Below are 15,681 nucleotides of genomic sequence, written 5' to 3' on the forward strand. Positions count from 1 at the left end.
AGGGAGAGAGTTGCTAGCGAAAGCGTCGTACGTGAGAAAAGAAGATTTCTCATATCTCTCCGCAGTAGGTGACAAATTTAGAGGCTGCGAAGACTAAGACTGTTTGTCAGTTTGACGAACCTCGGCTAAATAAATTCTAAGATTTATAGCGGGTCCTTAGGCTAGCTGAATATGTACTGTGGAGATGCATCGACATCTGCTAATCATCTTGTTCAAAGGATGCGGTCTTTGTGTAGCAAGCCACGGGACAGAATCCGTTGGAGTGTTTACTATCGCGTGCCGCTGCTATATTTTTTCAAGGAGAGCTATACGGTTACTCTATGCCTTTGTTTAGGTAAACGTTTATCCCTTGACCGCGGCTACGTTGGCGACTGATTGTCGCCTCGGGCCCAAGCTCATTGTTACAAATTTCGAATAAACACAATCGGATTGAATGACAATTATTTAATTATGGCTATGGTAAAATCCGGATTACAATATTACGGGATTCTCCCCAAGTTCCAAAGGAAGGCTCCGGTGTTCTTTCATCTCCGACATATATATAATACATATTATATTATACATTATTGCTTTGTATAGTATATATTATACAAGTAACAAAGTAAAATAACTAAAAACAAAATGTTCAGCATTATACAATAATTAGCAATTTACAATAAATTGTATAATATGTGTTGTACAAGTAACAAAGTAAAATAACTAAGAAGAACAAAATGTTTAGCTTTATTAATTATTTAGCTGACAGGATTAAGGCACCTTATAACATATATAAGCAGCATACACAAACAGGTAGAGAAGAAGAAAAAAAGTGTAAAATTGAAGATAAAGAAGAATTTCTCAGCACAATATTCCCTTTCCACGTAAATATACAAGACAATGCCACACGCATGAACTACATACACACAATACAAATAAAGGACATATTGCACATTGACTGAGTAACAATAACAGTAGGTTAAACAGCAATTGCAGAAACTACGCAAAAGCGGAAACAACTGGAGAAACAGTTTAATGTAGGCATACAATGCCCTGAATAATTATAAACTCAATCCTATCGTTCGTAATATTAAAACAAACGTTGACGAAACTATTTTGACAAAACAAGTTTATGTAATTTTATATTATAATAAAAAACAAAAACGAAGGATACAAGAAAGAAGAACTTTCTTCTTTTCAAGTCCGGCAAAAATGAAATTTTCTCTGAAAATTATGTTTTCGATCGTGAAAGACATATAAACTCAATGTAAATTTTCTTACGTCCTCGTTCGATATTTTTTTTTTATTTTATTCCTTTATTTTTTATTGCTTTTATTAATCTGTTCGGTACGCTATATCCACTAACTTATATAATGTTTCGTTTTGAATAAATTTCCCGTCCACGCGGATTTTATTCATTTTTTAAGTTCAACAATATTTTTTATAGCTACTTCTCCTGATCGTAAATTTCTCTCGTTAGAATTCCACACAGGTTGTCGATAACGTTCAGATGAGGAATCGATGCTGGCCATGGGAATAATTCTATTCAGAAATCTCGAAGTCACTTTTTTATACTCGCGGCTATACGAATAGCAACGTCGTTTATTTGAAAAATTATCTTTTCGTTCTCCATCTCGGTTATCAAAGGCAATAATTCTCCATGTAACCGATATCCTTTAATTTACTATTTACGAAAACAATTTCTCTTAACTACGAAGCTCATATCCACACAGGATGTTTTTTTTTTTATTTTTTAGTTTTGAAGAAATAACGCAGAAAATAATTATTCACAGCACAGTATATTACATGCTGTATGTGTTATACAAGGTGTCATGGCGCACGAACCGACAGGAGGTAAATCCATATGAAAAAATAAGTCGAAGATATGAAACAATGTGTTCTCTACGAAGCTCCATTTTCGAGAAAATCCAGTTTGCAAATTTAGGTATAATCAAGTATAATTGAACGTGGCTAATTGCAGATTGGACAGGGGTAAATAATCGGTAGGAAGTTGTTGTACGAGCAAAAATAAGTCGAAAATGTAGAATGAAGTTTTTGCAGCAGACGCTTCGTTTCAGAGAAAAATAAATCAAAAGCTTGATGGTAGACGTGCGCTAGCCCAGTTCTTAATTAAACGTGTTCATACTCTATTTTTATAACCTTAAACGAAACAACTTCATTCCACATTTTTCACTTATTTCCGCACGTACTCCGTGCATTTGCTTCCACGTTGATAAAATGATCCTAAAAAATGACGAATCTTGTCCTTATTTATGAAACCATCCAAATTAAACAGAGAATATGGCAAAAGTAACAAACGATATCGCGGAGATAAGATAACGGCAATAGCAAGAAGCATGCTAAGACGTTAGCTATACTATTTATAGTAATAGAGAAAGATATTTAGTAATATATAGATGCGAGGAGAGACAGAGATCTCGTAATTCGAAACTTCCATTTTAAATACACGGGTAACCTGATACGTTTGCAAACTCATTTTTTCTCGAAAACGAAGCGTCGAACGAAAAAATGTTATTCTCCTTTCTCGACTTATTTTTTATTATTTTTCCACTTAGAATCGCCACCTGATCGTTCGTATCATGCTTTCGGAGACACTCTGTATATTATTACATATTTCTCCATGAGGCTGATACAAAAAACAAAGCTAAACAGCAACATGTACGTGGACACTATATATCAGTATAATTACAAACACAATTACATATCACACGCAATACACGCTATACGAAATTTCTTTATATTTTTTTATTATATATTTTATTATATATTTTATTATATATTGTTATATACTTGTATTATATAATTTGTATACCGGTTGCGTATTAGTAACAACGAGTAGAAAGAGAGTAGAATGAGATCCTATTTCATTCTTATCGATGTAGCTAAAAACTGATACCAAATAAATGATCGCTAAAAAAGAAAAAAAAAGAGAAAAATCTAAAAGAAAGACGAAAAAATGTTATACTATATTTCTTTCCTACTTTTTCTCTCAAGGGATCGTTCCTCGCCGTTCGTTTGACGTACATATATATATATAATGTATATATAGTTAAATGTACGTACAATAGCAAATAAAAGAAAGCTTAAAATTGATACACTAGAGATTTTAGTAACTTTTGTTACCGAACATTTCCTGCCATATCGATAACGATCATCTGTTCTGCAGCATACATACACTGTACTTATTTGTTGCTCTTGTTAGTCGACTGCGGATGTTTACGCGTCTTTCTAGGAAATTTAAGATGCTAAAAATCTCGAGAGTACGTATAATACGTAAGAACATATGCAATATTTAGAACGGAGCACCTACTGTGATATTCGGTAGACGAAACAAATTTCCATTTAGTTTCCGTTTCTTTAATTATCCCGATAAAAACGTGAGATTGCATAAACATCCACAGTCTGTTAGTTACATATAAATTCACCTCGCAAAATTACCATGTCGTTTTACGCTTCTTATTTTCTAAACTTTCTTTTGACCGCCACATGATAGATATATAGATAATATTATAAAAATATCACAAAAACATTTTTATCGATCGATCAATGGCATTCAAATATTGCGAACGTTTATCGTTACCGATAACAGGTAATCGTGAATTTACAGCACTAAATTAATTTCATATCGATTGATTTCGAATTGCCCGCCGTTATTTCACTCGAATTATTTTCCTACTTTATTGATTTAGAAGACCAAGTTCTCACTTGGTTGCAATGGCTCCACCGATTTTCTATAGGAATATTCTATAGGAAACAGGAAGCTTCGCAAATCTCGTTTATTCTCCTTAAACGAGGGAAATTATTCGTTTATGCTAGTTTGATGTCGAAATGCCTCTATGGAACGATGACTATAACGAAGAAATGGTAGACGATGACAACGGCAACAATGATGATGATGATGATGATGATGATGATGAGGATAATGATGATGGTGATGATGATGATAATGATGATGATGATCGTAACGATAATGATGATGATAATGACCGAGAGAAGTAATCATCATTTGCCGGCGGTGAATGTCGTTTGCCATGGAGGTTCGCAGACCACCATAAAATACTCGTTCTCGAGAACAGAGGGGATAGTTGCTTCTTTGAGTTCAAGAAGATTAGAGCACTTCTTTCATGCATGAATCGCACCCGAGAACTTCTCATCGAACGTGGAAACTTCATCTTCTCGGATGAATTCAGTGATTGTATTAGAGTGCTGAAAGTGTTTACGCGGGAAACGATCGCGAAGAATCTGTCGACATACTAATTGTCGAACCCGCGACATTCGCTTTCGCGAATTCTAACCTATTCTGTGACTTGTGAACATTGCGTCATTCGTAAAGTTGCATCTGTACTGTTCGTAATTGAGAACGCAGGTAAGTGGTTGACACACACGTCGCTAACCGGATTTCCATTACCCAGAACATTAGGTGCTAACGACTAATTTCTATGAGAAATCCGTCTGTGTACTGTACGACGCCATGCGTGCTTTACGTGAATTATCGTGCAAATTTGGTCCGCCAATTTTTATTCGTATTCAGCATTCGAATCGATACGTATTCTACGATGTATTACGTAGTAGCATTTCCGGTAACTATAGGACAAGCCATAGCGTTCGGACGATAGAAGATTAATTTGTTCTTCATTGAAAATTAATTTTAATCGAGGAAGAAAAATTTCGTTAGCAAAAATTGAATGATCGCGAGTGATGCGAGTGCGTGTTTCTTTTCCGAAAGCAGGGACGTTTCGAAGATTTCAAGGTCACGTATCTTGTTCCTTTTTTTTTTTTTTTTCTTGGATGGAACTATATATTTTATTGTACACCGTTTGATACGTTTGTCATTTCCTACAAAAATGTATTCAGGTACTTGAATCGCAAAATGGTTAGTGAAAGGATATTTGAATCTTAATCTTGTAATGAAACTTTGCATATGAGGAACAAGGAAAAACGCAAAGTAGAATGCTTGTGAAAATTAGAATTGAAATATCTTGCGAACTATTCATATTTCTTGAGAATTAAAAAATGCATCGAATGCTTCATAAAAAATTAGCGAGTTTCAGTTAAAAAAATGAGCGTAATGGCACTTTGCAAGTTATTTCTCAAACGTTTTTTGGTACGAAGTTATAGTTATACTGTTTCTGTAAGCCAGAAACACCTTGTATACAGTACGTTCTGTGTAACCGGGAACGTTCAAATATTCGGAATAATTTGAAAAGATGTTCCGAACAGAAACTGTATGGTATCGAGATAGGACACACTGTGCCTTTATCCACTTAACCGGTGACATTGAAATATAATATTGAAATAAAATATTGACAGTAAAATGTTTCATTCAAAATCATCATTTTTGTTACATATTCTTATACCTGATTTACAGACGTTTTCAAAACACTGGATACTCGTGTCTTTTGCGTCACCCGTTATCGAGATATGAATTTTAAAATTCGATATGCCGCCGGCATTAACGTTACCGATGCACACCACGCGGCGCATAAAGACGTTTCTCGTAACACTGCTACTGGCACGGTATTGCCGAAACACAAAATTACGATTTTCTAATATGTCCGAAGTAGTCGATCAATTCTCAGACTCGGTTACTTTATGTAATTGCTCGTATCGAATTTCTTATATGTTGAATTTAAAAGATTATTTGTTTCCAGAGTTTAATTGTTTATCTTGCAATGTTTCGAAAACATCTGAGTGCCGGCTACGAAAATACGTAGCAAAAAATGGGGTATCCGTTTACGAATTTTAATGTCGCGTTTACACAACGTTTCAAGGTCGTTGCAAGATATATGACCCTCGATGTTATATAAGTTTTGTCCAAAACATTTTTCCTATCACTAGTGTTTTTCCAGATACTTGAGGATCTCCGATTAAACAGAACATTATTGTAGGTGGTGTGTGTTGTATGTAGCATATTATTTGGTATCCGAATTGGCACGCACTATGAATACATTTGTATCATAAAAACGCGTTGCCAGATTAGAATTCGAAGCGTGTACAGTTACATTAATATTCGCATACAGCACTATCTCTGTATTTTATTGCTTTGTATAGCAGAGAACGATTTAAATATCCAGTCACTTATTCTTCCAAAAATGTGAATCATTTATTGTAGGTTGAAAATCAGACAATATAATTGTCATAAGACAAATCTTAAAAGTTATAGTATAAGAGTTAATATCTTTAATTAAAGAAATATTTAATACGAATAACCATTACAAATGATAAGGGTTTGTTGGATAACCAGCAATAATTATCGACCGCGGGAATTTAATTTTAGTTACCGATAACCATTGTCGATAACCTGAATTGCATTTTGGCTACCGATAACCGATATTTTCCGTTACCATCGAGCAATGCCCACGATAAAAATTTCGTCTAGTTACATTCGACTATCGTCAATTGTTATTAGCATTACCGATAATTAGTAAATATTCAATGACAACGTAAAAAAAGCATATATTTTACTAAGCAAAACTTTAATCGTTTTCTTAATATAAAACTTAAACATATTCTATTAAGCAAAAAAAAAAAAAAAAAAACAGTATGAAAATATACGAAACAAGGAATACGATAAAAGACATTGTAGTACAATATTTTTATTAACACTTGTAATTAATCAATAACAACTGACAATAGTCGAATGTAACGAGACAAAATTTTTATCGTAGACATTGATTGATGGTAATTAAAAAAAAATTCAGACCATTTATATTTGTCACTAACAATCAAAATCAAATTTTCTTCATCAATAATGTTTACTGGTAGCCAAAAGAAATTCCATCATTCATGATAATTATTCCTAATCAGAAAAATTAAAAATTAATATTTTTCGTTCATTTAATTGTTTTGTTGAGATTTGTCGATAACCGGCTTCCGTTCAAATAAAAATTGATTTTTACTCGATGACATTTTACCAAAAAAATATTTAAAATGGCTGTTATTTTGGGACGTGAACAAGAAGTTAATCATACAATAACGTTTAATTATACAATTGTTGAATACTAATAGATTCGAAGGAGCATAATATCATCATAGTATCAGATATTACTTTTAAATGGAATTATTTAACATTAACAAATTAGAATAGTAATGTTAATATCCAGAAATTAATACCAACAAATTTGAATTGTTTAATAAAAAATACGAATAGATTATTAATAAAAACGTTATAGGTGATTTTTTCGTACAAGCAGATAGTTTTTTTGATAGATTTTTTTATATAAAAAATGAAATAATTTGCAAAATACGTCTTTAACAGAAAATTGCCTTTACTTCACGTCACGCTGATATCAGGACACTTGTCTACGTTCCACGATTTGGCAATTCTTAAAAATGGTTCGATCCGCGAAATAGATTTATTTTGTGTAATTATTTTGCATAATTAAGGGTAGCAAAAATTAACATCAATGTCTTTATTATACACCAAGATTTAGATCAAATTTAACGTGTCACGAAAACGAAAGAATGCCAAATTGCGTTGCCACTGCATGACGCAGAAGTTTTGATAGAACACAGCTTGCAATTTATTATGAAGAAAAGGATAAAAGCTTGGTGGAATTGCACAATTGCTAGTACAAGCCGTGGCAGATATTATTAAAAATATGTACAAAGATGACCGTATCGAATTTAAGAAACAACGGGGGCCTCATTTTTGTTAACAATTTGTTGCACAATTAAACGTTACTACTAATTGAACAATTGAATATCGAAGAAATTGTTTACGTGTTTTCAAGCCAAAGTTGTACAGATTAACGATTAAATTACTCCATAAATTATACAATAATACAATTATGCAAGATAACTACAATTTGTAATTGTAATTAAAATGCAATTGCAAAATATAGTTGAATAATGTAATTAAAAGGTATAAACACAAGACTGAGTCACTCATTATGAAATAATAAATTGGGTTACTACAATTTAATATTACTTATATATATGCGCATGTAGTTATTCAGAATGTCCACCTGGGCAATATATTTCAAGGTCATTGAAATCAGTCATGTATGCCGTTTTCTGTATAATTACTAAATTAATAACAGAGCTATGTATTTATTATTCCAAATTATCTACATAATTTCCTGAACACGTATCAGGCAAAAGAGTATGTTTTAAACTTATATCCTGATTAATCCAAGCAATTAAGATTAATATTCAAAACCAGTAGATCTGTTGACTTCAGAAAAAAATGGCAAGTATTGCTCGCATATCGTTAATTTTTCATTAATTTATATATTTTACTAACATTCACGTGTTATTGATGTACCAATGTGCTATATTAACTATAGCGTGCGAGCATTTATGAGCGTTAGTATCTGTGTAAGTACAGTAGCTCACAAAAGTATTTAAATACTTGCAAAAACTTGTTACAAGTATATTTTTACGAATGTATTTTGTGTATTATACAAAAACATCTTGAAATTTTATTAACACTATAATTGGACACTATTCCCAAATTGTAATATTTAAAATTTGAAACTTTGAATCTGAAAATATATATTACATAGATGTCGCAACATATCTACTACAAGCATATATGCATTTCTATATTAATAGACAACAGCATTCCTCATGTTAATAAGTATCACCATATTTAATGCCATCATCTTCAATAACTATATGTATATTTAAGACCACTGCTGTATACTAACTTTCTACTATCAATATGTGTATGCTTGCAGTAAATGTTTTGTAACTTCTATATACATTTCCAGATTCCTTCCAGATTTTACCAATGTGCAATAATTATCATGACTTAGAGATGGAAGGATGCACAGGATGCATCACATGCTATGCAAAACAATATGTATGTGTGTCATAAAAATATAAATTTGCATAAATTTCGCAATTCTCTAGTAATTATAGGTCCTATTCTGAATTCAAGATCATCTCAAGGTCATAGTATGGCAGGTAATTCAATTCGTTTTGATGTCAACTACTACACAAACCATATGATGCCATAAACAAAGTCCAGGTGATCTTAACTTTTCATTGAAAAAATTTTTTTTAGAAATTCTCGATATCCAAATGTGCGGACTACAAAACTACCTTTCGTTTCAAACATGTTCCTGGCTTACTATCGAAAATGCCCGAAAAATGGCGGTTCATCTTGCAGGGTACATAGCAGTTTAAATGAATTGAAAAAAGCGTGTGTGTGTATTAGTAACAAATTTCAATTCATTTAATAATAATAAAAAGAAGTTGATTATCTAATTTTAGTTTCATCCCAAATTTTATCAATGTTTTCAACTAACAAGAAACTTGAAAAAGATCAGATATGATTCATTCTAGCAAAAAGCAACATTATGTACTTACTGCAACAGCTACTCGCATTGATCATAGCGCATTATTGAAAATGATTGTGTAAAAAAAAAGAAGATATCGTCGAAAAAATAGTTTCTTAAGATCGTTAATATGTGAGCGTCGATAAAAGAACATAAAAACACCACTAAGCGGATTCATTGTTTATCGATAAAAGATCTTCCGATAAAGAATTATTAAAGTTATGAGAAAGACAAAAAAAAAATGGAGATAGCGAAGATAGGTATGTACAGTCGGTCACAAAAGTGTCCATACATCCTTTGAAACAAACCAAACAGACCAAACGACTTGAGTCTTTTAAAGAAGTTAGAAGGATTAGCTTACTATACGACGTGTAAAGAAAATTTTAAGAAAAAATGTAATTGGTTGGAATTGCGAGGAGAATAGTAGAGGTTGGTCTTTACAATTTTTGCTCACTCACCAGTGATGGTTTCGACATCCTTTGTTATCGGTGGAGGAGGAGTAAGAGGACCCGATATTCTGTTCCTTGGTGACCGAAGAGCCTGTAGGGCGGCCCTTGCTGTAGGCGAGACTTTCGATCGAATCGAAGCCTCGGGCCCCTTGGGAGCCGCATCCTCCACGGCGGCCAGCTTGGACGCTGTGGCGACGAAGGGTATCGCCTCACCTTCCTTCACGGACAACCACACATGCGAAGAAAGAAAATAAATAACAAATAATTACGTCATTTATTTTCGACAACATTCAACAAACAGTGAATAATTTGAAGTTCCTTAAGAACGGTGACAGACGGGTCGACTAAGACCCACCGTCTACGAAAGCGTCGTTTCAGAGAAACGTAGGCATAGCCTTATTAAGACCACACTATCAGACAATTTTCCATAGATACAATTAAAACCTGTCTTTCATGGAAAATCCGCAGGAAAATAGATTCTGATTGGTTGCGTCACGCGTCTATGGAAAATTGTCTGATAGTGTAGACTTAGCTTCAAACGCGACGATATGCCTACACCGGTGTTCAAACTACGAAGTCTACATACATTTTGTAACATTAATAAAATGTTGGGCAACGAGAAAGACGCTTTCATCTTGAATCACTAGAACTGTCGTTTCACTGAAAGCTGCAACGCACGTTTAGCTACTGACTGACAATGTTGAAGTCAGGCTTGATGAAAACCCTACTGTTTCGTGCATATTGTTTTACAACACAATATATACAGGTATATACATGTCCTGAAACTTGCCTGGTGGTGGATCTCACAATTATGTAGCGACCTGTGTTTCTGCAGTCCTCCACCAGGGGTGTTGCTGCAGAGTAGTCAAAACAATAGGGGACAGGTTATAATTTTTTGTCTCCTAAAGCAAAGTTTAATCATAAATAGAATTGTTTATAGATAAATAGCGTATACCCATTTATAAAGTATTGTAAAAACTATAAAATATTCATTGGACTATTTCCACCACGTGTTACTCTGTTGAGATTGTTGACTACTCGACATCAGCGCCCTGTGTATGGTGGACAATACAAGAAACTTTCTGTCCTCAAATCAAACTACCCCCACCACGGAAGTTTCAGGACCTGTTTATATCATAGGGTTTTACAATGACCACTGCATGGAAGTGTACTTACCGTTTACCTACATCAACGAGTCTAATATACCTTTATGAAACAATGCTTTATGGTCAGTGGATTTAAGGTGGTAGATTTTCAGGTAGGAGAAATTTTATTAAATTTCTTTGTGCAAAGGTCGACTAGCTCAATCGACTAAGTAATGGATTGACAAGGAGTGCCAGGTATAGAACCCTAATTTGTCAGAAAATCTATAAAGTTGTATCCAGTGGTCGATTCAACACAGCTAAGTTTTATTGATCTACACAACTACATTATTGTGTTCAGAAAGATCGAACTGGTTCAGAACTGAACCGATAGTATGAACGTGTTTCTTGATTTACCATCAGTCAACCCGTGATTTTTCGAGTGTTGTTACGGCGCACAGTGGACCAAACAGCGATTCTGCTTAATAAAAGATCATTTTTGATCATTTTTCATGAACTAATTCTCAGTTTTCTTACATTCCTAAAGCCCAATAGATCTTTAGATGAAATGAACTGAAAAGTAAGTAATAAGAAGTGTTCCTTTTTTATTGACCCTATGATTAACTTACAATTAGTTTCTTTAAATATTCAGTAAATTATTGTATAAGTTTGATCGATTAGCATGTAGATATTGTCCCATTGGACAATACCTGAGCTTGCGTTTGTTCCTAGCAGCACTGACTTATCGTGTCGTGATCAGATCCTCCGGATGTGCTTTCCCCAATCTTCGAGCTAAATTCAATATGTACAGATTTCTGGCTAAGCTATCTGCTTTGCTTTCGAGTCGAGTTTTATATTTCTTTGCAAAACATTCTGCTTCCCCTTCGACTGTTTTAATGCCTAAACCTATCCTAAGGTCATCGTTACGAAAACACCTCGGGGCATTCGCAAATGCGCAAAGTATTATCGATCGCGCTGAACTCATAGTGTGAATACCCATAATCGAAACCATAGTATAGTAATTTGATCGATCCGAGATCGAACCGAGAGCGGATCAATATTCTTTCCAGGAATCGTGTCCGGACTAGCATCAGACTGAGGTCGGATCGTTACTCATAATGGGAATATCTAAAGTCGACCTCGAAATGGGGTAACAGTTTGACCGAACCGAGAATGAATATTTAACATTGTTAAAAGTAACAGAGATATCGCTTTGTAACAGAGTTAGATCGAACACTACACGAGTGTTAGCTATAACGCTAAATGTACCACAGGAATCGTGTGCATTTCTACAACGCAGACCACGCATAACAGCGTCGGTCCAACGGCCGTGTAGCCTATATATTTGAGAACGTACTATTAAATTTTGGAGGACAAATTTCAAGTACTGTGTCATCAGAATGTACAACCATTTATGTACATTCAACACCCCTAACGGTAAATGACCGTTTCGGGTCCCTGACCGTAGCGAGTTTGTTGCTTATCCCTGTACCTACTTCTATCTTTTGTATTATTTTGTTAGGAAACCCTAAAGCCGGAACTGTTACTACGCTACGGACGATTGACGATATTTTGTATTTCATTATTATCTTTTAACTAGTTAACTAGATATTTATATTAAGTAATATTTACTTATTTATAATACTTATACTTATTATAGATATTAACTTATTATAAATATTTAGCCATGTCACTGCACCACGCCAGAGAAAATTACTGAAAATTCTCAATGCGAGAATTGATTGTAAATTACTAATAAATACAAAAAAGGAATTGTTATCTTCTCAGTAATTTTTATTGAAGAAAACTTGAGATATTTATAAACTAATAGTACACATGTATAATAATGTAGATGTATCTCATAAAATAACAAACTTTTTTCCTGGAACTCAAACGGTTAACACGTTGAATGCCACGTGGGTCACCGGTGATCCACGCACCAAGATTAGTAGAAATACATAATTTGAACAAATGTCAATAGTTATAAATTTTGTATTATTACCATCGTTACTACAATGGTGTGTCGAATTTAATGCAGTATAAAACATATAAAAATAGTTTTATTTATACATGAAATATACATCTATTATGTGTGCGCCCTACCAATGGCTGTCGAACATGGAGAAACCCCGCTTTTTCCCTAAGGAACGTTTCAACTTGAAAGATGTTTGATAGCAATTAAGGGCCTTGAGAGTAAAGTTAAAAATGCTAAATTTTATGACGGTTTTTAGGATTATTGCGGATCTGAATAAGTATGACCGGGGATGGATTATGGTTTATGGTAGGTCCCGGGACGTAGCAACATAGAACAATTATTTAGCAACGCGAAGACACAATATGAGATAATTGATAATCGCAAAAAATAAATGAATCGAGCGAATTGCACTACAGCGCGATGGGGGTCACCGGTGACCCCAGTGAGATAAATTCATTAATGATGATTATACACCGTAATATATTTCTTGTAAGTAATATTTCAACATTATATGTATCGCATAATAAAAAATTTATCGTGGTGCCACAGCCAAACGTTGTAAAACTGACGTGACATTCAACGTGATAAACGCGTCTTCCACCAAAACGTATTTTTATCACCTGGCGTAGGTAAAATCTCAAGATCTACATGGCCCTGGACGCTCTAAAATCTTTACAGGATATTGCACATACTACTAGCTCTCGTCGGCACAATGTGACGAGAGAATGTGACGAAAGCTAATTTTCGACTTGACAGACAATGAAAATGTAAGCAGAGGGAAATCTTCTTACATACGCGCCGATGATTGTGAAAATTGTGTAAGTCTACAACTTAAAGAGAAGTTGAATTTTTATTTTATTTCATGTTACAACCTACGTTACAATAATATGCATGAAAAGCAATTAACTTAAGTCACTTTCATAGTCACTGCTACGTATGTCTATTACATGAAAACTTTTGTCTCCAAAAGAATTACACACTGCTCAATAAATGGTTAAATCTCAACAATATTTCCCATCCACTTTAAAAGCATTATTTTTCGTTTGTGTTTGCTGCATCAAGGATTGTACCATATCTCTGTCATAATCAGCAATATAGCATGTTCCAAGATGAACAGAATGAGACCTACACTTTCTTTCTCACTTGTAATATTTCCTGCAACATTTTTAGGAAGACTCCTTTTCAGGAAAGTTTCATCTTTACTTCTTCCTAGAAAAAATGTTCCACACTGTGCTGCATTAAGAACTGTATTCTCGAATAGCCAAAGCTATATGTGTACTACCGAACGAAGTAAAAATCATTTGCTCCCAGCTGATCCTTTCTGTGGTCAGTAAATGGTAAAGTAGTGGTAATTACGCAACAAACTGTTCGCTGACATGCATGGAAATTTCAAAACGGCATATGACAATAATAAATCAATTGTTCTGTACACACGACAGAAATTCCCACTGTTAGACCTCCACACCTCTTCGGACGATCTTGGTAAAAACCACTTGAGAATTGCTGATACCTTTTATTTTAATGACTAACCAGTTATTGACAATTCAAACGTAAACTACTTAATGAGATAAGTCCTATTGCGCAGTTGTCGAAACATAGCTATAAAATCACTTTTGTAATCTTTTATACAATAGTCAATAGGGTATCGTGCATCCTAGTTACATCTATCTGCTGTAATACCGGGTACTCGCGCCTTTTTCGGTACCTGCGATGAGCTGGTACCTACACACGTCTAATTATTCACTTTAATATTCGGACACAATTGAAGGTAATTCTTAGGTAAACCTCAAAATTCAAGATTAAACCTCAAATTTCAAATTTCGAGCAGAATTAATTTGGAGCGCAAGAGACCCTCGTGTAAAATCTGAAATCGATTTATCACATAGTTATCGAGAAATTGTTAACACGTTGACTGCCATGGGGGTATCACCGGTGACCGGCAGTCGATTTGGCTATAGCGCCGTGGGGGCCACCGGTGGCCCACACCACGGAAAATGCTTCAAGCATGATTTTATAACTCATTTTATTTGCTGCAAATAATATTTCAACATAATATACATCGCATAATGAAAAGTTCACGTTGGCGCCTTGGGCAAACCATGGAAAATTCGTCTGCCAGTCAACGTGTTAATAAAAGTTGTCATCGCACAATGATGAAAAAGAAGGAATTTTAGTTTTACTTTTCCTTCGAAAATGGAAAAGCTATATCCAAGAGCCGTGCCAAAATTGGCAGAAAATTATATCCAAATGTGACGAAGTGAATTTTTCTATTTCTGTAGAACTGCCCAGATGTTTTTTACTTGAATACTAATGAGAAATACAGATTTACGTGGAAATCTTTCAGAAGCTAAGCGACGCAGCCGTGGCAACGTCTCACAATGCGTATGTCTAGACGTTTGAATGACGAGCGACGATTGATTGAAAAATACACCAATTTCTTTAGTTAAAGCTAATTCTGTGAAAAAGATAGTTCGTTATAAAAGACACAATGTATAATTGTTTCAAATTCATATTAAGTCTGAACCGTATTAGTTATCCGAAATTTGGAAATAAGACATTAAATAATATAATACTAATTTCAATTTATCTATTATTCTTAAATAATTTTCTCAAGTTTAGCGCATTTTCTTTTACAATCATTAGTTATTTAGTCTTTTTTTGGCAATTCTAAATCGACATTTTTCTTTCTTGTCTTTCTTTTCATGATGACAATTCCATTCTGACATCCGCGGCGACGTTGCCAGGCCTGCTGTTTCAATTAACTACGCTAGTCAATTTAACATTCTATTTTCGTACTGCAATTACTTATATTAACATTTAACTTTTTAAAATAAATATAAATGATGTGAAATATTACTATTATTATTTCCATAATATTATTATTATTATTATTA

At 34.0% G+C, this 15,681-nt stretch overlaps 1 protein-coding gene across 2 annotated transcripts in view; it reads right to left on the reverse strand.

The window, feature by feature from the left end:
- LOC122577052 (trafficking kinesin-binding protein milt) overlaps positions 1 to 15,681 on the reverse strand; it is a 100,677-nt gene that overhangs the window by 74,602 nt on the left and 10,394 nt on the right. For both annotated transcript variants that reach the window (XM_043748133.1, XM_043748132.1), the window contains exon 2: positions 9,740 to 9,947. In XM_043748133.1, coding sequence (XP_043604068.1) covers positions 9,740 to 9,947 — 208 coding nt within the window. The remainder of the gene's footprint in view (positions 1 to 9,739; positions 9,948 to 15,681) is intronic.

The sequence above is a fragment of the Bombus pyrosoma genome, linkage group LG17, assembly GCF_014825855.1.
Source record: "Bombus pyrosoma isolate SC7728 linkage group LG17, ASM1482585v1, whole genome shotgun sequence".
NCBI lineage: Eukaryota > Metazoa > Arthropoda > Insecta > Hymenoptera > Apidae > Bombus > Bombus pyrosoma.